The sequence below is a fragment of the Fusarium vanettenii genome, assembly GCF_000151355.1.
Source record: "Fusarium vanettenii 77-13-4 unplaced genomic scaffold NECHAsca_45_unmapped, whole genome shotgun sequence".
Lineage (NCBI taxonomy): Eukaryota > Fungi > Ascomycota > Sordariomycetes > Hypocreales > Nectriaceae > Fusarium > Fusarium vanettenii.
The window spans coordinates 21,493-48,916 of NW_003315843.1; the positions used below are offsets into that span (position 1 = coordinate 21,493).

The window sequence follows — 27,424 nt, forward strand, 5'->3', positions numbered from 1 at the left end:
CTAGCTGCCTCTTTAACTCGGCGAACAGAGCTACCACGATAGTTACGCCTATACCTGCCAGCATGGCCGGGACTATAAAGACTAGGCTCTTCCCGCCGCCGGTTGGTAGCATAGTAACTAGCGGGCTTTGCTTCGCCGCGGCTAACCTGACGGCCTCTTCTTGCTGGGGTGACCGAAACTAGGCAGCGTTATTATGTAGGATAGCTTGGAGTGCCCGTAGGATTATATTATCCTTCTTCTTATCCCCTACTGCTACTATTATACCTACCTTTAGCTTCTCGAGCGAGGCGATCTTAGCCTGCTTCTAGGGAGGGTAGTACTTTTCTTTTCCGCTAGACTCGGCTATACCCTTGCGCTTCGAGGATAAAGTTAATGATGGCGGCGGCTCTAAGGCTAATTATTACTATGCGTCGTAGCCGAGGAACTTATACTAATAATGGCTTACCTGCCCGAATATATCTAGAGACTTGGCTATTAGGCGCTTTAGCATATCGATCGTGATACTATAGTTAGCGGCTATCTAGCCGGTGTGATAGGTAGCTAGATCGTCTAGCGCCTTATATTGCTCTAACTTATTATCGTCGTCGCTATCCTTAAAGTCTGCCCGAGCGGCCCCCCGGTCGCGAGCATACTTCTTATTAATAGCGATAGCGATATAGCGCTAGTCTTAGAGCGTAATCCTACGGCCGATATAGTGGGAGGTCTATTTCCCTATGGCCCTAGATATATGACTGCCCTCCTATGGCCCTATCTCGTTATGCTAGATAAAGTCGCTCGGCAGCGCTATCTTACTATATAGCTCCTATCTATTTGCCTCCTAGCGATCTATTAGCGGTCGGATATAGACTATATATATTATAAGTAGCTGCCTGATCCTCTCTGGCAGGAAGCGGGGGATTACCTTCGGCGAGTTAAAGTGGGCTAGAGACTTATAGTACTAGGTGACGAGCATAATATCGCCGTCGATAATAAAGATATTATGGTCCCTATTAATGCTATTAACTAGGCATAGGCCTATGATCTCTTCCCCTCGGCTAGGCTAGCCGCCGGTGATATGGGAGAGGAGTAGTAGAAACTCCTCGAACTTTTTTACTAGCTTTAGGTACTTCTTAATACCTACCTATTTTTACTTACTGGCTCGGTCTAAGAACTCTGCCTTCCGCGAGCCTATGACGAGGTCCTCGAGTATCTTGACCTCCTTGCCTGCGAGGTCGTTAATATGGATAAAGGACCGGCCTCGCCTTATCTAGGTGAGATTATCCTTAATGCTAGCTAGAGGAATAATAAAATGCTCGTCGTCGCCCTCCTTAAATATTAACTAACCCTATAGTAGGTCCTCGGCGTCTTTTGTTATCCTAGCCACTATATGATAAATCTTCTCTATTAGGATTAACTTACCTATAAAGTATATTATCTCGCTATCCTTACTCTAGGATACTATTAGCCGGCTATTAGTCTCCTGCGCGATCTTCCTTCTGTATAATAGTAGGCTGAGCATATAGCCCATAGGAGAGTATATCGCCTTATAGAGCTAGGTATCTCGAACCTAGGCGAACCGTTGCGCGAGGTCTATTATCCCGGTCCGCTCCCGGGTAGGTATAGCCTACTCTCCCAGCAGCGCCCGCCCCGTAAAGACGAGTCCCGTAAGTATATAGGTAAATAGGTAGGTAGGTCAGAGCTGCCCCGTCTCGCCGTTAATTCCTAGTATGCCGACGAAGTGCTATAGCGGGCTCGCAAAAGGGTCCCCGTCGAGCCGCTATATCTAGAAGTCTGCTAGAATCTGTAATATCTCTTCCTGTAGCCCCTCGCCTGACTATTCCTCGTCCTATAGATGCGCCTAGAGTAGCTTGAGGCTGGCCCTCTATGTATGCGTAAAGCAAAAGCTATATTCGGCAAATAGCGCGTCCTCCTTTAGCGATAGCATATTAAGGCAATAGCATAAGAACCGCTTTATATATACTAGGTAGCGATCTATGCTAGTCTTCTCCTGTAGCGGCCTAAATGGTTGGCTATGCGTATTGTAAGGGTGGGGGCTAGCTAGGAGCAGGCGGGTTATTAGGGGCATACTCTTTAACCCGCCGATATAGCGGTCGAAGAATAGACGATCTAGAGCTATGGCTATCTATCGCAGCTCATCGTTATTATAGCCGGGTATCCTACTATAGGCTTAGATATCCACTAGATTCCTCCCGGCGAAGTGGGCTAACTAGCCGGTCCTCTTTAGCCAGTTCGTCGTCTCGTGCCTTAGGATCCCCTCCTCTATAACCTTCTGTATCTTCTCTTGCTTCTCCTGCTGTAATAATTACCCTTGGGTAATATCGGCGATTATAGTCTGATCTTCTGGGTGTGTTTGTTGCCTATCTATTATCGTCGCTCTTCTCTTCCTACTGACCGGCGTCGGAGGATCTCCTGCTACTAGGATAGTATCGCTACCGCCGGTAGAGATACCTACGTAGAAGTAGTAGATCGCCCTCTTTGGTCCCGTAAAGAATATCTATAGATAGACGCTAGTCTAGAGATCTGCTCGCGCCCTAGCTCCTTTTATGTTATGCTTATTATTAAAGTAAACCCATAGGCGCTTCTAGCTCGGCGTGAGGTGCCTATAGCCCGGCTAGGTGTAAGCGAAGCCCCGGTGAATAGGGAGGCCCTTAATAGCCCGGGTCGGGCTTAACGCACCGTGCTGGACGAGCTGCTCTATTGCCGGTCCTTGTAGCTGTAGACCCTTGTGGCGGCGGATGAGATCGCTATGGGCCCGATGGTTGATATTAGGGTGACGGTCCCTTAAGTGACTCTCGAGGTTGCGGACCGCATAGCTATGGAAGGCGTAGATTAATGACTGGTACTCGCCGTTGTATATAAGCCACTCTTCTCCTAGTTGGGTGCCTTCTGTATAAGAATGATAATAATAATAATAATAATAATAACTGGCGGACTCTCCTGTGTCTTCCTGATGTTCTGGCCTGTTGCTATTAGGTAGGTCTGCTAGATGCGCCTGGGCTATTGTAGTGAGTAGCTGCTTGCTTTCGCTAAAGAAGCTCTCTCTTAAACGAATAGTGTCTATTGGAATCTGCTCGATCGTTATTGCCTGCGCTACTACCCGTGTATTATGGACGTATATAATAATGAGATTGAGCTTATATGTTCTCTTGGCCGGCGAAGAATCAATCCGGTATCTAGAGACGCGTTATATTATATTTCCCTCTTCTCTTTATTTTTTCTTTAACCCTAAAGTTCTCTTTCTTTTATCCTGATTGGCTGTAGCATAAAATGGTAGTTTAGGACTGGTAGTTTGGCCCCCCTGTTCGCGTCTTGGACCTATATCCGCGTATTACCTTGTATGGCTATTAGTCTGTGCTCCTAACCCTAGATGGTATTTTGGCCTAAACTACTATTGGCCTCCCGGTTAGGCCTTCGCCGGTATGGCTTTTATCCTTAGCCTCCTATTATTTCTCACTAGGGTCTATATCTAGGCGAGTAAACGGGGTGGGTAGACGTGGCGTCTCATTGAGCAGTAATGGCTAGAGAAGCTCTTAATAGCTTTAATTGCCACTTCCCTCATAAGTGCGGCATCTATTACATAAGTAGCGAATGCACTCGAGTTTATTATATATAAGTCGAGTATTACTTCGGTCGGTATTAGGGCCGGGTAAATACTATAAGTCCTTTAATAGCTTGTATTTGCATCGTCGGCTATGCTATACGGTGTCGTAGCTTACCGGAGCCGAAGGCTACGCGGTAGTAATGCTATTAGCCCCGGGAAGACTAGTAGTATATCTAGCTAAGCACCGCCGCCGCCGCCGCCGCCTAGCCTACCTCCTCCGCCCGGTCTGCCTCCTCCCCGACCCCCCGCTGGGTTCCTACTTCCGCCTCCGCCTCCGCCTCCGCCTCCGCCCCTACGATAATAATCTATATCTATACTCTTTACTACCTATGGCCTACTCTTAGCTTACTTAGTAGAGTCCAGGGACTTAAGTTAAAGGTACCCTCTTTACCCTAGTAATTAGCCCCTAGGGGCAATAGCCTAGCCTAATAGATAAATAAATTAGATTTTTAGCCCTAACCGACGGGATAAGACCTAGTCTAATCCTTATAACCTCTATTCACTTAATTACCTACCCTGCCTGCCCGTTAACCCCACTTACCCTATATCTCTAACTTGCCTAGTATGATATGGTCTTCTGGATAGCCTTATAGAGGTTAGTAACTTTAAGAGCGAAAGGCGCTTTAGCTTAGTGGTTAAAGTAATCCCTTTAACTAAGGGATAGACCTGGTTTCGAGTCTCGGAAGCGTCTAGCTAGCCTTAAAGAGCTTTTTTTGCTAATTAAAATAATATTACTTTTACCTACCCTAGACTATTATCTCTTTCTCTTTTTTATCTTTCTTTTATTTCTTTTATTTCTACCTCCTCTTATATTATTTATATTATCTACTATTAGTATTCTAATTATATAATTAAAGCTAATTATTATTACTAAGTCCTATTCGTATATATAGTTACTATTAGGTATTATGTGGGTAATATACCTACTATGGGAGCTCCCCCCCTACCTTCTTTCTCTCTCTCTCTTACTCTCTTTTTTTTTTTTTTCCCTTCCTATTATTGCCTATTATATTATATTATATATTATTATATATAACTAGTTAAATATATTACACTATACGTAAAACATAGTAATTAACTAAGCCCTTGAGTTTATCTCCACTTGAGCACTAGATCAAAGATAGCCATAGCATTAGTTATCTCTCGCCCGCATACTAGCTTACTGTGCTTACGGCCCAGCCAGTCAGCATAGTCATCCCGACCTTTAAAGTCTCGACCGGCAGCCTCCTAGACTTGCGACCATATATCTGCCTCCGTCACGGCGGCTAACGCCACAGGGACTATAGCATACTTCTACCGATATAATGCTCCTTTAGTCTCATAACTATCCTGATAGAGCTCCTGCGATATATAATAATAGAAGCAGCTCAAGAAACGTGCCTATAGATCCTTCTTATAGTTAACCAGACCCTAAAAGTTCATATAGCTAGAGAAAGATAGATCCTTCTCTGCTATGGCACTATAGGTACCCCATTAGTGCCTGGCCTCCTTAATGCTATCGAATATCTAGTAGATACGGCAGCCTATCTTACTAAGCTCCTCTATCTCCTCTAAGGCGGCCTCGAAACGTTCTAGAGCGAGGGCATCGCGCCTACCGCGGGCATATGATGCTATGATACCCTACGAGGATAGCTTACTCTTCTATAATAGCTCATCGCGGCGGCAATTATCGCATCGGACGGCATCGAGATCTCCATAGTCCCGTAGGTTACCGTCTAAGCATTAGCCTAAGAGGCGGCGACGGTAACCTTATATCCGGATTAGCCTATATACCTCGCGCGTGCTTAAGTCTAGGTAGCTATCGCAGATATAGTCCTTAACCGGCTAGTCCTTCTCCTCGACGACTATCTCTGCGGTGACGGGCTCCCTAGCTCGCCCGCCCTGCCCTAACTCCTAGGCGTAGTCGATAATACTAAATAGGGCCTCGAGATAGATAATATGGACGATACCTGTAATATTAAGGCCCGTGCCTAGAGCCGCGGTAGCTATGATATAGGGTATTTCGCCGTTGACCTATACCTAGAAGCCCTGCTCGCGCTAGGCTAGGAACTATATATCGCTATTATCGCGCTAAGCGTAATAGTAATAATAACTAAGCTACCGGGTAAGCGCTCTATACTTTGCGTGGCTAGTATAGTATATAACCCCCTTCTCCCCCGGTGCTAGACGTAGGAGCCAGGCATCTACTAGCCTCTTTACCTCTATAACGCCCCGTCTATTACGGACGCGAAGGACAGAGTATTATATATTTAGCCGATGGCTCGAAGCCCATATATAAAGCGGAGCCTAGAGCTATATAGCTTCTTCGAAGTCGCGTTAATAGAGCGGCGGTAGGGTCCTAGTGAGGAATATAAAGGGATACCCTAGGCTCCGTAGGAAAATAAGGCAGCGGAGCTTCGCGCGGTAGGTTTCGGCGGCAATAAATAATAGATAGCACTTATTAATAACTACTCGGTCTAGCCTTCCCCTAATACTCAGATTAGCGGCCTACTATAGGAAGTCATCGGTAATAGCCGCCTCGGCCGAGACTAGTATAACCCTGGGCTAAGATTTATGCGCCTCGGGCTAGGACTTGCAATCTAGGCCGGCATTGACGCAGCGTATGACCAGCTGCCTCTTTAACTCGGCGAACAGAGCTACCACGATAGTCACGCCTATACCTGCTAGCATGGCCGGGACTATAAAGACTAGGCTCTTCCCGCCGCCGGTTGGTAGCATAGTAACTAGCGGGCTTTGCTTCGCCGCGGCTAACCTGATGGCCTCTTCTTGCTGGGGTGACCGAAACTAGGCAGCGTTATTACGCAGGATAGCTCGGAGTGCCCGTAGGATTATATCATCCTTCTTCTTATCCCCTATTGCTATTATTATACCTACCCTTAGCTTCTCGAGCGAGGCGATCTTAGCCCGCTTCTAGGGAGGGTAGTACTTTTCCTCTCCGCTAGACTCGGCTATACCCTTGCGCTTCGAGGATAAAGTTAACGATGGCGGCGGCTCTAAGGCTAATTATTACTATGCGTCGCAGCCGAGGAACTTATGCTAATGATGGCTTACCTGCCCGAATATATCTAGAGACTCGGCTATTAGGCGCTTTAGTATATCGATCGTGATACTATAGTTGGCGGCTATCTAGCCGGTGTGATAGGCAGCTAGATCGTCTAGCGCCTTATATTGCTCTAACTTATTATCGTCGTCGCTATCCTTAAAGTCTGCCTAAGCGGCCCCCCGGTCGCGAGCATATTTCTTACTAATAGCGATAGCGATATAGCGCCAGTCTTAGAGCGTAATCCTACGGCCGATATAGTGGGAGGTCTATTTCCCTATGGCCCCAGATATATGACTGCCCTCCCACGGCCCTATCTCGTTATGCTAGATAAAGTCGCTCGGCAGCGCTATCTTACTATATAGCTCCTATCTATCTGCCTCCCAGCGATCTATTAGCGGTCGGATATAGACTATATATATTATAAGTAGCTGCCTGATCCTCTCTGGCAGGAAGCGGGGGATTACCTTCGGCGAGTTAAAGTGGGCTAGAGACTTATAGTACTAGGTGACGAGCATAATATCGCCGTCGATAATAAAGATATTATGGTCCCTATTAATGCTATTAACTAGGCATAGGCCTATGATCTCTTCCCCTCGGCTAGGCTAGCCGCCGGTGATATGGGAGAGGAGTAGTAGAAACTCCTTGAACTTTTTTACTAGCTTTAGGTACTTCTTAATACCTACCTATTTCTACTTACCGGCTCGGTCTAAGAACTCTGCCTTCCGCGAGCCTATGATGAGGTCCTCGAGTATCTTAACCTCCTTGCCTGCGAGGTCGTTAATATGGATAAAGGACCGGCCTCGCCTTGTCTAGGTGAGATTATCCTTAATGCTAGCCAGAGGAATAATAAAACGCTCGTCGTTGCCCTCCTTAAATATTAACTAACCTTATAGTAGGTCCTCGGCGTCTTTCGTTATCCTAGCTACTATATAATAAATCTTCTCTATTAGGATTAATTTACCTATAAAGTATATTATCTCGCTATCCTTACTCTAGGATACTATTAGCCGGCTATTAGTCTCTTGCGCGATCTTCCTTCCGTATAATAGTAGGCTGAGCATATAGCCCATAGGAGAGTATATCGCCTTATAGAGCTAGGCATCTCGAACCTAGGCGAACCGTTGCGCGAGGTCTATTATCCCGGTCCGCTCCCGGGTAGGTATAGCCTATTCTCCTAGCAGCGCCCGCCCCGTAAAGACGAGTCCCGCAAGTACATAGGTAAATAGGTAGGTAGGTCAGAGCTGCCCCGTCTCGCCGTCGATTCCTAGCACGCCGACGAAGTGCCACAGCGGGCTCGCAAAAGGGTCCCTATCGAGCCGCTATATCTAGAAGTCCGCCAGAATCTATAATATCTCTTCCTGCAGCCCCTCGCCCGACTATTCCTCGTCCTGCAGATGCGCCCAGAGCAGCTTAAGGCTAGCCCTCTATGTATACGTGAAGCGAAAGCCGTATTCGGCAAATAGCGCGTCCTCCTCTAGCGATAGCACGTTAAGGCAATAGCATAAGAACCGCTTTATATATACTAGGTAGCGATCTATACTAGTCTTCTCCTATAGCGGCCTAAACGGTCGGCTATGCGTATCGTGAGGGTAGGGGCTAGCTAGGAGCAGGCGGGTTATTAGGGGCATGCTCTTTAACCCGCCGATATAGCGGTCGAAGAATAGACGATCTAGAGCTATGGCTATCCATCGCAGCTTATCGTTATCATAGCCGGGCATCCTATTGCAGGCTTAGATATCCACTAGATTCCTCCCGGCGAAGTGGGCTAACTAGCCGGTCCTCTTTAGCCAGTTCGTCGTCTCGTGCCTTAAGATCCCCTCCTCTATGACCTTCTATATCTTCTCCTACTCCTCCTGCTATAGTAACTACCCTTGGGTGATATCGGCGATTATAGTCTGATCTTCCGGGTGCGTTTATTACCTATCTACTATCGTCGCTCTTCTCCTCCTGCCGACCGGCGTCGGAGGATCTCCTGCTGCCGGGATAGTATCGTTGCCGCCGGTAGAGATACCTACGCAGAAATAGTAGATCGCCCTCTTTAGTCCCATAAAGAATATCTATAGATGGATGCTAATCTAGAGATCCGCCCGCGCCCTAGCTCCTTTTATATTATGCTCATTATTGAAGTGAACCCATAGGCGCTTCTAGCTCGGCGTGAGGTGCCTATAGCCCGGCCAGGTATAAGCGAAGCCCCGGTGAATAGGGAGGCCCTTAATAGCCCGGGTCAGGCTTAACGCATTATGCTAGACGAGCTACTCTATTGCCGGTCCTTATAGCTATAGACCCTTATGGCGGCAGACGAGATCGCTACGGGCCCGATAGTTGATGTCAGGGTGACGGTCCCTCAAGTAACTCTCGAGGTTATGGACCGCATAGCTATAGAAGGCGCAGATCAATAACTAGTACTCGCCGTTATATATAAGCCACTCTTCTCCTAGTTGGGTGCCTTCTATATAAGAATAATAATAATAATAATAATAATAATAACTAGTGGACTCTCTTGTATCTTCCTGATATTCTGGCCCGTTGCTATTAGGTAGGTCTACTAGACGCGCCTGGGCTATCGTAGTAAGTAGCTGCTTACTTTCGCTAAAGAAGCTCTCTCTCGAACGAATAGTATCTACTAGAATCTACTCGATCGTCGTTGCCTACGCTACTACCCGTATATCATAGACATATATAATAATGAGATTGAGCTTATATGTTCTCCCGGCCGGCGAAGAATCAATCCGGCATCTAGAGACGCATTATATTATATTTCCCTCTTCTCTTTACTTTTTCCTTAACCCTAAAGTTCTCTCTCCTCTATCCTAATTAGCTATAGCACGAAATGGTAGTTTGGGACTAGTAGTTTGGCCCCCCTATTCGCGTCTTAGACCCACACCCGCGTACTACCTTGCATGGCCATTAGTCCGTGCTCCTAACCCTAGATAGTATTTTGGCCTAAACTACTACTGGCCTCCCGGTTAGGTTCCTTTAGAGGTTCTAGAGGTTCCTTTAGAGGTTCTAGAGGTTAGGGTCAGGCATTAGGTCAGCTATAGATAGAAGCCCTTCGGGCTTCTATAGAGATTCTAAGGTCTTCTATAGAGGTTAGGGTCATGGTTAGGGTCAGGCATTGGGTCAGCTATAGATAGAAGCCCTTCGGGCTTCTATAGAGATTCTAAGGTCTTCTATAGAGGTTAGGGTCATGGTTAGGGTCACATATTGGGTCAGGGTTAGGGTCAGGCTTTGGGTTAGGCTTAGGGTTAGACTTAGGTTAAGGTAGAAGCTTCTAGAATAACCCTAGGGTTATATAAGTATCTCTAAAGACCTTATTCTCTAAGCTTCTTATAACCTTAACTCTTACCCTTATGCTTAGTTTCTAAGCCTTATCTTAGCTACCTTATAGCTATTTTCTCTTTATTATCTTCTTTCTTATAGCTACCTTATACCTCTAGTTACCTTATACCTACCCTATACCTCGGCTACCCTATACCTACCCTATACCTCTAGCTACCCTATAGTAAAATGCCCTCGCAGGTATGCCCTACCTGCCAAGGCAGCTATAGAGATACCCTAGAGCATATACGCAAAAAACACCCGGCCGAGGCCTATACCAACCAACAGCTACAGCCCCTTGGCTTAGTCAGCTGCCCTTATTGCGGCACAGCCTGCCGCGGAAGTCACGGCATCAAGACCCATAGTGCTAAGATCCACGGCATAGAAGGTAAAGCCCATATTTCTACCTTACCTAGGCCAAGGACCTATATAGCTACTAGGGCCACTAATACCTCTAGGGCCTCTTTAGCTTCTTCCCTTAGCCCCACTAGTCCTAATCAGGCTAGCCCGGGCTTAGTTAGCTATAGAGGCCTTATAGGAAGAAAGAGACTAGCAAGGACCCCTTCTCCACAGCTACAAAGACCTACTAGGCGGCAAAGGCAGCTACAGCCTAACTCTACCCTAGAGGAGCCTACCCTAGACCGACCGGCCTCAAGGGAAAGCTATAGGTCTTTTTCTAGCTATGAGGAAAGGGGAAGACCCTCTAGCCCTAGGTCCCTTAGCTCTAGCTCCTCTTGCCCTAGCACGCCTAGCCACAGGCCCTCTAGTCAGGGACCTACCCTAGAGCCTCTAGAAGAATATACCCTAGAGCCTCTAGGGCCCCTAGAGGAGCCTACCCTAGAGCTAGAGACTAGGGAGCCTAGGGAGCCCAGGGAGCTTACCTTAGAGCCCGAGCCTAGGGAGCTTACCTTAGAGCCCGAGCCTAGGGAGCTTACCCTAGAGCCCGAGCCCAAGGAGCCTACCCTAGAGCCCGAGCCCAAGGAGCCTACCCTAGAGGGGCCTACCCTAGAGCAGCTACACAACCAAGCTATAGCCCCAATCCTAGCCAAGGCTTCTATGCAGAAGCTATTAGCCTTTGCAAGGATCCCTATACCGGAAAAAAGGCTACATGCAAGGCAGGCTGCTATTTTCACAGCTACAGCCCATAAAGCTGCAGCTACCTTTCTAAAGAGGCCTACTGAAAAGGCCCTCTTATATTTCCTTATCTTGCCTAGGCTACTAGGGTTAGGGTTACAGAAAGGAGGCCTAGCTAGCCTCCTTAGGTCCTTCCCTTCTAACCTACCTACCCTAGAGAGCCTAGAATCTCTCCAGCAGCCCCCCGAGCCCCCCAAGGCAGCTAGACCCTCTATAGCTCCTAGCCCGGCCCAAAGGGCAACTAAGCTACTAGAGAGAGGCTACCTAGGCCGGGCTGCTAGGGCTCTTATTGATCCGACCCCTATAGCACCTAATTCAGTAGAAAATAGGGCTAGGCTGCTAGAAAAGCACCCTATTGGATCAAAAGACCCCTTCCAAGGCAAGACCCGCCCAAGGGCCGGCCAACCAATCACGTCAGAGACTATTATAGCAGCTATAGCCTCTATAGGCAAGGAAAAGGCCCCGGGCCTTAGTGGCTGGACTAGGCCTCTTCTAGACCTAGTAACTAGGAAAGATTCCCCTGTGATAGCTTTCCTAAGGCTGCTAGCTAATATGATTCGCCAAGGCACGGCCCCTAGAGCCCACCTATTATGCGCTAGCCGCCTTATAGGGCTTGAAAAGCCCGATGGAGGGGTTAGACCTATAGCTATAGGAGATCTTATCTATAGGGTAGCTATGAAGGCGATCCTAATGACCTCCTATCGGCCGAATATGCTCTTACCCTTCCAGCTAGGCGTGAATAGCCCAGGCGGGGTTGAACCCGCTATTTTCCTCCTCTATGAGGCTATTATAGGCTTAAATGAGGCTAATTTTCAGCAGCTAGCCTCTATAGACCTTGCTAATGCCTTTAACTCAGTAGATAGGGCTTCTATAGCTGCTTCTGTAGCTACTTTTGCCCCTACCTTCTATAAGGCAGCAGCTTGGGCCTATAATGACCCTTCTATCTTAGTTATGGAAGATGGGTCAGCTATAGCCTCGGCCAAGGGCGTAAGGCAAGGTGACCCTCTCGGACCTCTTCTTTTTTCCCTTGCCTTTCGACCTACCCTAGAGGCCCTAGCTAGGAAGCTACCTAGGGCAACCTTAGTAGCTTACCTAGATGACCTCTATATACTTAATAAGGCTCCGCAAGGCACCTTAGAGGCAGCTAAGGAGGTCTTAAAAGGCTCCCCTTTTAGCCTTAACCTAGCTAAAAGCAAGGAAAAGGCTATAGAGGACCTTAAGCTAGAAGGCTTAAAAGCCTTAGGTACTTATATCGGCCCTATCCGGCCTAAAAGAACCTTCTTGCAAGAAAAGCTAGCTACCCTACAGGAAGCCCTAGAGGCCCTGCAAGACCTTCCAAAGCAGCACTCTTTGCTTCTTCTTAGAGGCAGTATCCAGCTTCTTCTAAGGCACCTCCAGAGGCAGCTAGACCCAACCGGGCTAGAAGACCTTTGGGAAGAGGCTGATACCCTTATAAGAGAGGCTATTATAGCCCTAGTGGCTAGAAGCCCTAGTGAGTGCCCTAAGGAGCCTAATTCAAGCCTTATAGCCCTTCCAGCTAGAGAGGGAGGCCTAGGAATACCCTTACACAAGGACCTAGCCCACGAGCTATTCCTAGCAGCTAGGGAGGCCTCGCAGCCTACCCTAGACCTCATCCGGAAGCCCCTAGCCCAGCCTACCCTAGACCAAAGCCAGCCTAACCAAGGCCAGCCTAGACTAGGGAAAACAGCCCAACAGGTGCTAAAAGAAGCTAATAAGGCTAGGCTAGTAGGCTTCTTAGAGGACCTCCCCGCTAGCTATAGGCATGCTAGGCTAGAAAATGCTAGCTATCTCGGCCGTAAGTGGCTCGGAGTCTTACCTACCCAAAAAGCCCTATCTTTCACAGACTCCGAGGTCACTGAAGCCCTCCGAAGCCGGCTCTTTTACCCAATCAAGCCTATCAGCCTACCCTGTAGCTCTTGCGGAGCTATAGCTGCCTTAGGCCATCAGGATACCTGCAAGGGTGCTAATAGAAGGTGGATTGCAAGGCATGACGCTATAACTAGGGCCTTTATAAGGGCCCTAAGTAGCCAGCCTACCCTAGAGGTCGAAAAAGAACCCCTAGTCCACCCAGAAGCTAGCCTAAGGGCCGACTTTGCAGTTAACCTAGGAAATAGCCGCTATTACTATGATATTCAAATCGTAGCTATTTCAAAGGATTCTGCTAAAGAAGACCCTTATAGTACCCTTAGAGAGGCTGCCGAAGAAAAACGCAGAAAATATAGGTCTCTCGGGGCCTTTTTTCAGCCTCTCATCTTCTCAGCAGGTGGCCTTATGGACCTAGAGACAGCTAAGACCTATCAGAAGCTCCAGGACCTTATTGGCCCCCTTGCGGCTAACCAGCTAGACTCCTCTATTAGCCTTGCCCTGATGAGGACTAGGGCGACCTCGGCGGCTTCTATAGCCCGAGATACCCCTAGTAACCTAGCTAGGTCGATCTGGAATACTTCTAGGGCTTCTTAAGGCTTTTCTTTACCTTTTACCTCTTATCTCTTATCTCTTATCTCTTTGCCTTTTTCTTACTAGCTATACCTCTTTCCTAGTTATATCTCTTTCTTAGCTATACCTCTCCCCTAGCTATATCCCTCCCCTAGCTATTTCTCTTTCTTAGCTATACCTCTTTCCTAGTTATATCTCTTATGCTTTTTCTTCTATTATTTCTTAGAAAAATCTCCTCTCTTTTATCTATAAGCTATATCTTAGCTAGAAGAAACCCCTAGGGCAAAATAGCTTAGATAGTTAATAGTTACTCTGTTCTAACCCTAGCCATGGGAGAATCGGGATATTGAATGTAACTCTATAACTTATTTGTTATGGACTTGGCTGTCCCGTAAGTGGTATGTACCATGACCTAACGTCAGACCAGGCGGTTGGAGGCGGCAGGGTCTGGGAAATGGAAGAACCGTGCACCCAAGACAGGTTCGACCCGATTGCGAAGGATGTTATTTCGTATCACGTGTATAAAAACACTCGCCCTTTGATATAAACTGGCGTCCCAGCTGTCAATATAACTTGGTTATAACATTCAACCTCACCCGCATTACCTATCTAACGCCAGAGCTGATATTCACCTCTGCTCAGAACAACGGCCTGATTCATCTTCCAACATAAACCATCACAGCCCAGTTCACCAGTTGGGAATACCCCACCATCACAAGCCGGACACGCCCTGGGTGTTTCACCTCACTCTTGTAATCATCCTGGCACCCCCCATTTTGGCCCCAATCCAACACAATCTGTCCAAGTTTGATTTTAAGCTCTGGGGTGGCCTTACTAATGAGGTGGGCGCAAAGCTTCTGGCATCTAATGGCTTGGGACACGCGTCTCCCGCCCGGTGACAGCTCCTGACGTGTCAGGCTCTTGTCATAAAGGAGGAACTTGACACATTTGCGTAACTGAATTACGCAATCGACTGGTCCTTGCATCATCAAAGGATCCGTTCCCAGAAAGCCTGATCCTACTGAGGCCCAGAACGAACAGTTTTAGGGCGGTTCTGCATTTGGCCAATCGTTCGAGACGATCATTCAGCCCAACGATTTGCGCTCACAAGCCGGAACAGCCACCAACCCAGGTTTTAGCCTTTGCCTTTTTCTAAGAGTCCAGACGCAATCGCTGTGCATGGCAATCTTACCCCGAAAGCCGACAGGTTGTCAAATTAAAAGATATTGTGGTATTAACTCGGGCCACCTGCTATCTGTAGTTTCTGCACCAGCTTTCCTCCACAACTCCACGGTTCATGATGGGAGTCCTACGACGGTTCCTGATTCGCCACAAGCCGCTGCAACTTGCCGTCGTCGCCACTGGTTTTCTCGTTTTGGCCGGATTTCTACTTCAATTCCAATCTCGCCCTTCTTTATCCATTCCATGGGAAGCCGTCGAGGTCATGGGCTTTACCAAAGCACCCCCACTGAAACCGCTTGTCAAGCCCGAGGGTGTGATTGTTAGCGGATTCGTCTTTTATGGTCGCAAGAGCAGGGTATCAAGCATGCAATGCTACATAGAGGTCAGTATCTAAGAAAGGTCGTAACCGAAGCCATGGCGGCTAATTGGGTCTTATACAGCGAAACTTGGCTGATAATGGAGGTTGGCTCGATGAAGTGCTCTGGATTGTTAACACCCAAAACGAGGAAGATCTCCGTTACCTCGACGAGATAATCTCTAGCAACCCGGCGAGACACAAGATGATTATCCCCGAAAAGCACTTATCGACATATACGTATTACAAGGCTTGGCAACTCCTGGAGCGTGGCAAGTACTATGTCAAGATTGACGACGATATTGTATGTTTGCCTTGGCTTTATTTTGGCTTTCGCGGAGGATCTCTTGCCATTGGTATGGCGATAGGTACTGACTCGTTCTTCTCTAGCTCTGGATTGATGATAATGCTATCCCTAACCTTGTCACTCGAAAAATCGAACATCCGGAAGACTTCGTTGTCGCTGGTAATATCATCAATAACCCTCCGTTGGGCTTCATGCACTTCCGAATGGGTGCACTTCACCCATACTTCCCCGAGCCCGAACAGCGGAGCTACGTCATCAGCGGCACCGATTACTGGAAACCCTCCCGACATGGCTTCTGGGATGGCCCCAAGAATTTCACCTGGGATATTGAAAAGCCTCCACCAGCATGGCCGCAACACAGATGGCTGAGAGTGCAAGACGACGCGATGATATACCAAACCCCTATTGCCAAGCTCAAGTATGAGGTCTGGGGTCCGAGCTACCAGACATGGTCTATTGCGGCTCAGATGCATTATTCCTTGCTCGAGAACATTGAGAATAATGCACTAGATGTATATAAGTTTGAGAAGCCGTGGACAATGTATGGAGACCGCATCAGGATCAATTTCATGTGCGTCTATGCCGATGATATCCTGGACACCGACCCTGAGCACTGGCCTAGGCGTCGAGGTGATGAGGACATGATTGTTCTGGATCTTCCCAAGAAGCTACGTCGCCGTAAGTTGAGCCCCGACCGGGTCCGTATCATCCTAGCTAATGCACTCTTATTTTGCAGCTGTCGTAATCCGGGGAGACGCCCTAGCCTCTCACTTCCAGTACAAGCACCAAGGAGGCCTAGGGGATACAGACCTCTTGAAAAGGTATCTTGCTCTCGCGCAGGATAGATATTGTCTTAACGCGACTTTTACAGGGGTATAGACTACTATTATAAGGCCTTCATTTGTTTGCATCATCTGCTGAGTTCATCTTGTTTATATATTTTAACAGATTATCAGGCATTGTGTAGAGGGTGTTAAATTGTGACGTTTGCTGCGGAGGTGATGTAATCTGGTGGCATGTAGCTAAAGTGTCGCATGGCTAGCATCGTAGAAGTCATAAGCCTGGTTAGTGGATAAAGTGCTCCATGGTCGTCAGTTGATGACTACGTACACAAGAATAAGTGAGTATACACAACCGGCTCCTCCGCTCTACTGAAGTTACTTTTGTTCCGTCGAGGGCCTCTGGTGTAAGTGCGACCATCATGGTTGTACAAGGGGGTTGACGATGATATTCGGTGGTTAGTACGGGCTTCATCGGCACTCAACAATATGTTAGGCTTCAGGGATTGATAGAATCAAATGAGTTACTTGTATGCTTCCGTCCGTCTATCTAATAGATACTTGTTGATCTGTGAATCGTCTCGTATACCAGATCAGACCGATGGAGCAAACAAATAGATATGATGTCGTTATACATATCCAGACAGCTTCCCTTGTGTAATCCGAGTCCCAATGTTTCATCGCTGCGCTAACCACGTTGTCCGCATTCAACAAATCGATACCCTCTCGAGTAAGTATCCTCCACACGTAGTCTCTATAAGATATCGGCCAACAGGGCAAGCCCCAATATCTTGACTTCAGGTTTCGTTGTCTGGCGATTTGGATCTGGTCTCGCAGAGTTATAAGCTGGTGTTTGTTAAAGCCCGCCCGAACACCTCTAATGGTCTTTTTAAAGGACGCTGAGGCGGTGTAGAACTCGTTTTCTGATTCATCGTGACAGGAAAAGTCGCTGCTAGGGCTGAATCCGGTTTCGGTGAGCAAGTCCAGAGGTGCATCAAGAAAGACATCGTGGTACTGCTGCCATTTTTCTGGGTCTGCACCCATGTTGATGTCGCGCCGCTTGAGGATATTTCCCGTTCCCACAATAGTTACAGGTCCAGGCCAGAATGACTGGTTCGTGGTCATAGTGTGCATTTTCTCGTGTCGAGCCAAGTATTTCCTGTCACGTAGAGGTCCTAGCTGCTCTAGAACCAAAGGCCAAGTGCTCACCGGGTCATCCTTCACGTCTACGAACAGTATTAATGTCGTATTCGGCTGGATCGCGAAGACACCACGAGCTTGGGCTGTGGAGTTCAAGCCCTCCTGTAACACTAACGGATTCATCGAATTCAAGATTTGTAACAGGGGGTCGAGATACAGGGAGCGGAGTGTTCTGCTCGAGGAAAGGGATTGTCGATCATGACCGACTAAGAGGTCCTTTCCATCTGGGCTGAGCCATACGTCTGCTTCTGTACTCGCGCAGCCCACAGCAAGCGCTGAAAATAGAGGGTGAAGTCGCCAATAGTCATTGTGAGAATGGCACATTACGGGAAAGACGAGAGGTGATAATTCCGCGAGCCATACTGCGACATTAGATGTCGAGTTTCCATTCTGCTCGAACCGGTCGGCGAACGCGAAGCGTGAGGTCTCGTAGGCATCGAGAGTCTTCGGCAGTATGACGGAAGCCAGCAAGAAGAAAGGCGCCCTATCTCTTGCATCAGCCGCTATAGGTACTTTTTACGCAAGCCTCATCTTGAACACATCGAACTCACACAATCAACGTTGTACCACACACGGCAGTGAACCAAAAGTAGACCAACCCTTTATGCGCTCCCGGTACTCGTAGTTCCAGTTGTGGTTGGTGGTGTTCACCCTGCCACGAATCACCACCTCTCTGTGGAGTAAGTAACTGGTATTCGATAGCGTCCGCGAGATTTCCACCGCGGAAATAGGCTTGAATTCCCATGTTCGCCTGTATATCAACAACGGGAGGGTAGCGGTGCAAGTGTAGGAGGACGTGGGAGCAGTCGGTAAGAAGGGGCATCGATGGCAAAGAAAAGACATGGCTTTTCCTCTCTCCTCGGTTGGATTCTTGACAGACACGTTTAGTTCCTCTTGTTTGCTAGCAGTGCTGCCTGTTGACTCACGTGGGGCGAAGGCACAATGCAATTCAGCAAGCTAAGTTAGTCACAAGTTACGAGACAGCCCCTCTCACCATGGCGCGCCCTCATTTTGTTTGCATCCAATACCACTTCCGAGAAGCTTCACTGCAGTATTAGGCACACTCAAGGGAACCGGAAGCCTGTTGTTTGGTTCGACTGAAAGATCGTGTGGAGGTTAGCTTAGCGTTCCCATCGTGAACGATTCAGCGGGGGCTGAGACCTTAGTGGAGCATCAGGACACCCCATTTTTGGCACTAAACCGGTGGAGTCGCCTAGGGTTACGAGACGTCCATCAGCTTCGTCTTTTACGCTTGGGCCCACCGCTTAAATACGGGGCATTCCGACACCCGTGTTTCATGCGCTTATCCCCGGTTAGCGTGGCGTGAAGCTCTTGTAGATCAATTACCAAAGGAGAATTATTGAGTCGGGCCTCCTGCGAGCATTCTCCATGTATAAACAGAGTCCGAACGCCATCAAATCTTTTCTCTGCCTCCCATGCTGCTAAGCTAAGCCGAAGTCTAGTGGGGAAAAAGAGCAGTTTGCAAAAGAAATAACTTACATGAGAGCCCAAGCATCAGGTTGCGCCGCGGCAAGTTCCGCTAGGCCTCGAAGTTGAACATACGCAGCCTTCCTCCTGGTTGGCCAGGCCTGCGATGTGGCGAATCCCTTGCTAAAACATGCAAGTCGATCCGCTAGCCCGGAGGACGGACGCGTCAGCATATATGGCGTGGTAGGGATGATCTCACTTCATTACCCTGCAGGAGGGTCGACCGGGAGCGTAATGGGAGTGACAGGGTCCCAGGAGATGATAGGTCGCGGATGCCATGTATCCCGAGTGCACACAAATACTGCATCGTGGTGCATTCAGCCTCTGATCGCAGAGCCATTTGCATTCCCCCTCCTCGGTCTTGCACGGTGAAAACGATAATATTCCCACTCCATATCACTACGCTTAATTTGCAGAAGGCGATATCAGGTAGCAAGATGAGACCTACGATCATTGCTCCTCTGCTCGGATTGGCCTCGGGAACCGTGTCCTGTCCCATCTTTTGTTCAAACTCGCCAACCGTACAGCACACCCGATTCAAGTACTGCATTCATCGTTATGCAGTCTACCCTGAAAAGATCGCCGAACCATTTGTTTCGCCCCGACTAAGGAACTGGGATATAGTTCCAAACACAAAAGGCTCTAATGATCATATAATGGCATCCCGAGCGGCCTACGGTGCCTACCCAAGCCCGTTTTTTCTGGTGACGAAAGACGAAGCGATGACAACTACTAAGACTTGGGGGGGCCGCAGCAACGAAAGGACTTCTTGGTTCATACACATCTACAGTTCATCTCTATCCTATATACTATCCCACTTGACTCAAGTGGTGGACCCCGTCTTCCTAACGCTCGTTTTTATCTCTTTTGCACTTTTCTTGGCAGCATACTTCATCCCAGAACGGTACGCATTCTTTGAGTCAATAACTAATTCGGTGGAAATCTAATCTCGAATCTAGAGCGGAAGACGAAGATGACTCAACAGTATCCCGAAGAATTTCTCTGCGCTCTCGGAGAGACCGATGGCAGTTCGACTTGAAGTATAAATCCTCAGAAGACGGCCTAGAAGATAATCCCATCACAAGAGGTGATCGATATAGTTAATCTGAACTCCTACCGCCGCAGGCCATGCTTAGAGGTGCTAGAAGTTAGCCGGGGAGATATACGTAAACGGGCATACTTCAATAAAGAGTACCATGGATGGTATCTGGTTAATGTCTGGAATCCGTGACATGTTCGTATTGTGACCAGTATGTCGTGAGAAGGAAAGTAACGAGGCCGCGGGTTGGTGCCGTTTAAGGGCTAGTCGGAATGATAGCCTTCTTCCTCTAATGAGCGTTGTATGACGGAGAATTCAGCTTGGGAGGCGATGATTAGTTATGTTGTGGTCATACGCGATGGCCACAGATGTTGACATTTGACTGCAATCGCATACGTAGCCAAGCCCTCACGGCAAGGGCCAGTTTGGAAGAAGAGGGGAACGAGTCTACATCGCGAGCCAGTCGCCGACGTAGGTCTCTTGAGTCGGTAGATGAAAGGAACTAAATTGCCCTGTCCCTGTCGCATTTTATCACTCGGTTCCTTCCTTTCACTCAGTTCATACCTTTCTCCGAGGCGGGACGGGGCCTTTACTTGCTGTGATGTCCTTATAATTGTCTCGGTTCGATATGCACTTCTAACGAAAGCATTGCTGTATTTGCTAAAAGCTCCTCCGTCGTCTTTAGACCCTCACCTTCTGACTTAGAGCAACCATGCTGCATATTATCGAGACCTTGATTTCCTTGCCATCAATCTTGCTCTCTTGTGTACGTTCCTTCTGAGTCCAGGGTCTTACCATCATGCGTTAGGGTTAGACCTTTGTCGCTTCCCTTGTCGACCTTCGGTAGCCTGTTTATTTCCGTTGCAAGGTATATATTACTTGCATCTTCGTTCTTGGCTTTCTCCTGCGAACTCGTCTCGAGGTTTCTGTATCTCGTGGCTCATTCTTCGAATGCAGGTCTGGATATTTTCCAGAGTAACCACGTGGCCAGGTTTAGCAGTAGTGTTCTTGGATGCAGCAGGATGTACACATGCTAGCAACGCCTCAATCTGAAGTGCATGTTAGGTATTCGTCCAAAGCTGAAAGCCTTGCCTCGAGGAAGCTGCCTAGAGCCAAGCCTCTTGGCATTCCGAGACAGCCATCCGTTTCAGCTCAATCTTGGTTACGTCGTCCACTACGTAACGAAGAGCAAAAAAGGGATGCTATGGTCTTGAAACAGACCGACAGATGAGACCAGTCGTGGAAAGGTCTAGACCACACAGCCACGCCGGTGACAAACGCCCCCGACACAGGGCTCAAGCGCAGAACTGTCATTGACTGAGATCTAGTTACCGGAAACGGCAAAGTATTCGTATTCATTACGGTGCAGCCAATAGACGTGCTCAGGCTTGACGGACCCGCCATGTCCCCCAGGATCGTGTCCATGCATTTAACCCTCGAGGCCGCGCCGCCAAGAATATCATGTGAACTTTCCGAGTCTTCTTTACGCCGCTACAAGTCTGGCCACGCGACATGTACACCTCTTAGAATCCACATTGGGAGCCTTGATTGGGCCGCTCGTAGTTCTCTGAGAAACATGGCTCCGCTTGAGCTTCCGCAACCGCCACGTAAGAAGTAGACAAGGGCAAAGGCGCCCCGGGTGAGGACTAGCTGTAAGACGTGGTATGTCACCATCTTGCCATGCCGCTGAATTCCTACTGTGCTTGCTGTGACTATGTTGCTTACCTCTGGCAGCAAGTTAGTTGTGCAGACTGCCGAATCGTCTATCCCTACGTACTAATCCGCCTCGACAAAATCCGGCATTTAAAGTATGACGAGCAAAAGCCTATATGCCAGCGATACTTAAAAGATAGATAGAAATATAACGGCTATGAAGGTCCTAAACCTCCCGCCCCCAAAGTAAAGAAGCAATTAAAGCTTATATAGTACCAATCTAAGCCAAAGAGCCAAGCCTACTAAGCCCTCTTGGCACTAAGACTTACCCTATCGATCAAGAATCTTAGTTCCCTAGCCAATACCGCCCTTTTCTACTACGCCTAAGAGTACATAATCAAGGATTTCAATATCTTATCTAGCCCCATATTCTAGCATAACTTTATACTACCGCTCGCCCATACTATCAAGCTAGTTAAATATGCGCTCTATGCCCTTAATAGAGCATATTATCGGTTCTAGGTTAATTATCAGGGAAACGCCATATTATTATCATCAGCCGCCAAATTTAAGTATACCTCTATTTAAAAGTATAACTAGGCTATACTATATATAAAGCTACTTATAGAGGAGAACTCAGAGATTAACCTATAAACTACCCTTATCTACTATGTTATCTTATCTATATCGAGAGCTTATATAGACGCTATATAGACTCTATCTGATACCTTAAGGCTAGCTACTAGCTCCTTAACTCCGTGTAGGTAAAAAAGAAATATAGGAATATACTAACACCGCTATTATACTTCCCGGGGGGCAAAGAAGCTAAATATACCCTATTCGGCCTAGCCACTAAAATACTCTACTGGCTCGGGTAGAATATTACTATCTACGTGGGAAACGACACCTTTAATAACCTCGACTTGCCACCTCGAACTAGATACATAGGCGACCCTAACACACCTTTTTCTAGCTTACTCAAAGCAGCCTTCTTTTTAGAGCGCATCAACGAATTATACGATAAAAGCTACATTAGGATCGCATTTAGCCCTCGACTACATAGGTCATTCGAGTCGCCGTCCCATAGGCATTCAGCAGCGGCGTTTAATTATAGCGCAGGAAAGGCCGCCCTAGATACCGCAAGTCAAGCCTTTGCCATATAGAATTCCCGCCACGAGCTCACCGAATATCAAAAGATATACGAGGACCCCACGCCCGAGAAAAAGAGCGCAATCGCATCGCTCGATATACACCAGGCTATCTAGTTCGGGCTAGCTAAGCTCGAGATGATCGACTAGGAGATTACAAGGGAAGATAGAGAGAAGATCCTACAGAGGGCAAAGGTACTAATTAAGATAGAGCACCAAAGGCTAAGTCCTATGTTTACCTTTAATGGCTACCTAGTGCCATTACTCTCTCTAGTCTACACATACTACCGAGACATCGACGTCTAATACAGAGCAATATCCTTACTACGTACCATACGCCAGAGAGAAGAAATCTAAGATAGCCAGGAGGTTGCCGATATTTACGAGACTATAATAGCTACTAAGACGTAGAATATAGTCAAGTAGGATAATTTGCCTTAGGGGATACCGCAGCTGGCAGCAGAGTTATCATCATTGAGGCGCTCTGAAAGCAGTGGGTCTACTCCTAGGTCAAGTTCTAGCAAGTTCTTTTAAAAGGAATTCAAAGGGAGTTTAGGGAGCGAAAACTGGATAGGTTTGAATACATTATGTTCGGAAGCTTTTAAGAGACAGGGCTTGGGCTGCTGTCTTATTTTTATTCCTTGTCGATAGTTCCGCATCGCGATGCGAATGGCCTATTTTGAGCTGTTTCGCATCATTTATTCCTTTCAGGGAATAGACACGAGCTCGGTAGCATGGGTCCCGCTGCAATGCTGCTGCATAGATGCCGCCAGCAAGTAGCTTGGCTTAACCTAGTGAGATCCTTGGCAGCGCGGTCCGTTTGTCAACCGGGCCGAGACCAATACTCGATGTGATTTGCGAAGACTGAGTGTCTATAAGTCCTCTTTATGGTCTCTGACTGGATGCGAGTTAGATCGCGACAACCTTCAGACATAATTCATGTTTGAGGGTTGTCGCGACCCATAAGTAGCATGCTGAGACGTTTCTATTACAACTAGGAAATGCCATCGGAACTCTCGGATGCTTGCTCACATATCCTTGCTTGCTGAAACCGAGTCAACCTATCAAAACACCTGACTCTGCATTATCTGCACCGATCACGCCAATTTCCGTCCTTTCGTCGATGTATCTGTGGACACACCGCGGAATATCAAGCCAGCCCTTGTCCTCCGCTCGCGTTCCGTTCCACGATCAGGTTACACGTTTCGACACGGCGCAAGATATCCTCAGATTTGGCCATGGGGCTTTTCTTAGCATGCCATCTCGACTTTTAGGCGAGGCACGATACGAGGCTCTTGGTGGCTCAAATCAGGTCCGGTCTCACGTAGTGTTATTCCTTCTCCATAGCCCAATTTTAAAAGCAGCGTATTCACTGTGCGTAAATCTCTATTTGTTATCGGTTCTGGCGCTTGGATTGCGTTCCTGCTGTCAGCGCTCATAATGCGGCCTCTGCTCGCGCTGATACTTCCCCTAGGGCTGCCGCTCTTAGTGATATCCTCCTCGGCCGAACCTTATGCACTTATCACCGGGATATCCAACCAAGCCGATGAGAGTAGGAGTTTAATCGTTTATATCCCCGCTCAATTAGCCTACGAGTATCTCCTATCTATCCCTTTCCGCTCGGATCTTACCAACGAGTTCCTCCACGAGATCAGCAAACACATTCAATAACACTCTACAATCGATGCCCTCAAGGATCCTCCGGTAATATACACTTCATCGGCTACCGGCATCCTAGGCAGTCTAGAGAAGATCTGCCGGACCAACTACGCGAGTCATTATGAGTTTAATACTGTGATCCCCAACCTGCTCAGTACCGCTAATAATGGTCATTTGGCGATATTCCCTTGCGCTCTTTCAATCTTTGACTTCCAAAAGCCTATGACTACTTTAATCTCACCCCTGGCACTCTTTCGTCGCCGCTTGGCTATATCTCGTCTTACGTGGTCTCCTCTGCTGCACTTACCGCGGTGGCTGCAGCCTGCAGGAGGAACACGATGGACTGTTAGTACGTAATTCGAGAAACAGTCCAAATGCTAGAACTTTAGGCCTTTTACTTAAAATTTTCACACTTGATCGTCGTTTCATAGTTCTTATCGGCCCGCAGCGCCTGGATAATCGGCATCTTTGGGACGCAGTTGATAGGGGGTCTTAATGAAAGCTAAGATATATCATTGAGGCTGAGCTCGGTAGATCCCCCGTCTCATTTCTAGCGAGGACCACTTTTTTAGTCTGGATCCTTGACTCCGCCTCAGTTGGCCCAAGGGACTAGTCAAAGTGTGATCGAATACGGGTACTAAACGGTTGAGCATTGTGGAGGATTAAACGGGGGATCGGGGCCGCGCGTACCGCTAACCCGTTTCGACACCCCCTTTGCTTTGAAGGCAAGGCTAAGAAATCCCGGGCTCACAGAAGACTGAGTTTCCAACTCATCGGGGCCATCGTGTCGATGTTGATGGCGCCTTTCAATGCCGTAGAGACGACCAGTATCAAGAGCCATGATTCATAAAAAACATGGCTCGGCCTCTTGTAGACTCTTGAATGCACTAACAAGCGAAGGTATTTCTAATTAACTCATGTTTTTATAGCAAATTCAAGTACCGTTGTTAATCTAAGAAGTAGCCTCGTGGGTGACGATTTGGTATATGTGTTTTGCCGAAGTTTCAAAGCCTCTACATCATATATCACGGCATTGAGAGCGCTGGTCAATTATTTATATTAATTCGCAGAGGTTATTGGTCCATATATCATTGGTCTATGATTACTGGGTACCATCTATTTTCCATCTATTATTATATTCTTATACATTTAAATGTCTGAGCGGGTAGGTGAAACGACTCGCATCTATGAAGTTATCTTGCTTGTCGTGGTGAAACCCTGCGTGCAGCCAACTCACAAACGTATCCTGCATGAGTTGAAGCAAGTCTTTGGCAGGATAGTCCTTGTGAAACCAGTGATGGCGGACAAAGACTCCACCGCATGTCTTATCGCCAATGTAGGGGGCGCCATTTCCGTCCATGCATGGTATCATGACAACCTCCTCTGTTGAATTATAATCGTACCGGACATAATTCGAGAAAGCGGCTTGCTCATGGGCCCAATCTTTCGCCCAGCGCTTACATCCTTTGTATTTTTTGTCCGTGGGACATTGCTCCCAGTTGTGGAAGAGTTCGTGTGTTCGGTTGCTCTGCTGAGCGATGATAAAGCCTGTATTCAGCATCACTCGGCCGTTGACGTCGCGGTTTCTTGGGGAGTTCGGGTCGCTAGCCATCGCGACGAGAGTATTGTCTGTCACATTCCATAGACTCATCAACCACTCGAAGGGCATCTCCGGATATATAAAGATGGCATCGGCGTCGAGGAAAACAACGATTTCGTGAGTCTTGAGCGCTTCTTTGATCATTGGGACCTTGACCCAGGTCCCATGGCGATTGGGGTAGGGAGGAGCTCGGATGAATCGGTAGTCGTACCCGTGAATCATAGCTGAATCAGACGAGAAAAGTCAACAGGATACTCTTTTAGAGACACAAAGCAAGCAGAAGATACCATAGAGGTAGTGATTCATCATTCCAGCAGTTCTTCCTGTCATTTCCTTGGAGTTCAAGGACGATTCGTTCATCAAAGCGCCAGGGCCTATGTCGAGCCGCGTATCCACATCAAGGATGAGCAGTTTCTTGCCCAAGGGCTGCTGCCAATGATGTGTGTCATTCGGAATCTCGTAGTGATATCTTTCTTTTGTCAAGAAATGTGTAGTATTGATATCGTGGATAAAAGGTGTCCATAGATCATGCATAAGCTGCGGCGTGTGTTCGGCGAGCCTCGCTGGGAGCGGGGGTGAAATGGATGTGCTAGTAAAGCCATTTGTTTGAACGGGTCGAAATCAGGTGAGCTGAATGAGTGCAGCCGACTTACTGGAACGTCAAGTCGTTTGCTGGCGAGAAATAAAACTCCCATATGTGTATTACCAGGCCGAAAATCAGCAGGGTGAACATGGCAAGCAGGACACTCTTTTGCCGGTTAGCCTGGCCCTGTAACATTTTGTCTGTCTATGAACAGTTGGCGCTCGTATTCTCTGCATCAATGCAATAGTTTCGAGCGACGTCAAAGAATATACCTGGTACGGCAGGGGCCCTGATTATGAGGGGCAGGCTGGACGCCACTTCTGTATGAAGGTAAATAATAAACCTTTACGGTGCCATGACGCGGTAAATCGGCACAAGTTAGCTCTGGACCAGTCAAACCACGACATGTCGCCGTTGTGGCCAACACACCGACACCGCCATAGCACCATATGCCTACATGTGAATGGGCTAGAACCCCCGGGCCTTCAGCCGGCATGTTACTTCAACTGCGCTAAGGAACGTTGTCGAAGCCGACTTCCCGGCGACCTAGCTCTTGGAGCGCGGACAGGCTTGCGGAACCCGATCCCTGTCGGTGTACGTTAAGAAACACATATATCTAGGACTGAATATTACTCTGACATAAGTACTTCTTACTAGCTGTGGCCCTGGCGGCATCGACATCTTCTGACAACACACCTGTCGATATTTTCAACGCTTCGAGACTGGGGGCATGGTAAGAGGTTGTGAGATGATGTGAAGCTCAGCTACAAGATGCTTAGTTAATACATTGAATTCGAGTCTTCCTGCCTCAGCGAGCATAAGTTAGGAAGAGCACATCCGATTATCTACTTCGAAGATCCAAGGTCTGTTGGACCTTC

General features: G+C 47.8%; 3 protein-coding genes across 3 annotated transcripts; 1 reads left to right on the forward strand and 2 right to left on the reverse strand.

Annotated features, from left to right (window-relative positions):
- Positions 1 to 14,997: 14,997 nt before the first annotated feature.
- On the forward strand, positions 14,998 to 16,276 carry NECHADRAFT_55758 (uncharacterized protein; the record flags this gene model as incomplete). Its single annotated transcript, XM_003041465.1, has 4 exons — positions 14,998 to 15,117; positions 15,176 to 15,394; positions 15,481 to 16,075; positions 16,134 to 16,276. 4 exons carry the CDS (start codon positions 14,998 to 15,000, stop codon positions 16,274 to 16,276), a joined length of 1,077 nt encoding a protein of 358 aa, XP_003041511.1.
- Positions 16,277 to 16,722: 446 nt separating this feature from the next.
- On the reverse strand, positions 16,723 to 18,386 carry NECHADRAFT_88957 (uncharacterized protein; the record flags this gene model as incomplete). Its single annotated transcript, XM_003041470.1, has 3 exons — positions 16,723 to 17,860; positions 17,928 to 18,246; positions 18,371 to 18,386. The coding sequence occupies 3 exons, from the start codon at positions 18,384 to 18,386 to the stop codon at positions 16,723 to 16,725; spliced, it is 1,473 nt and encodes a 490-aa protein (XP_003041516.1).
- Positions 18,387 to 25,504: 7,118 nt separating this feature from the next.
- On the reverse strand, positions 25,505 to 26,741 carry NECHADRAFT_98253 (uncharacterized protein; the record flags this gene model as incomplete). The annotated part of the gene is made up of 3 exons (XM_003041471.1): positions 25,505 to 26,187; positions 26,251 to 26,552; positions 26,617 to 26,741. The coding sequence occupies 3 exons, from the start codon at positions 26,739 to 26,741 to the stop codon at positions 25,505 to 25,507; spliced, it is 1,110 nt and encodes a 369-aa protein (XP_003041517.1).
- Positions 26,742 to 27,424: the final 683 nt, after the last annotated feature.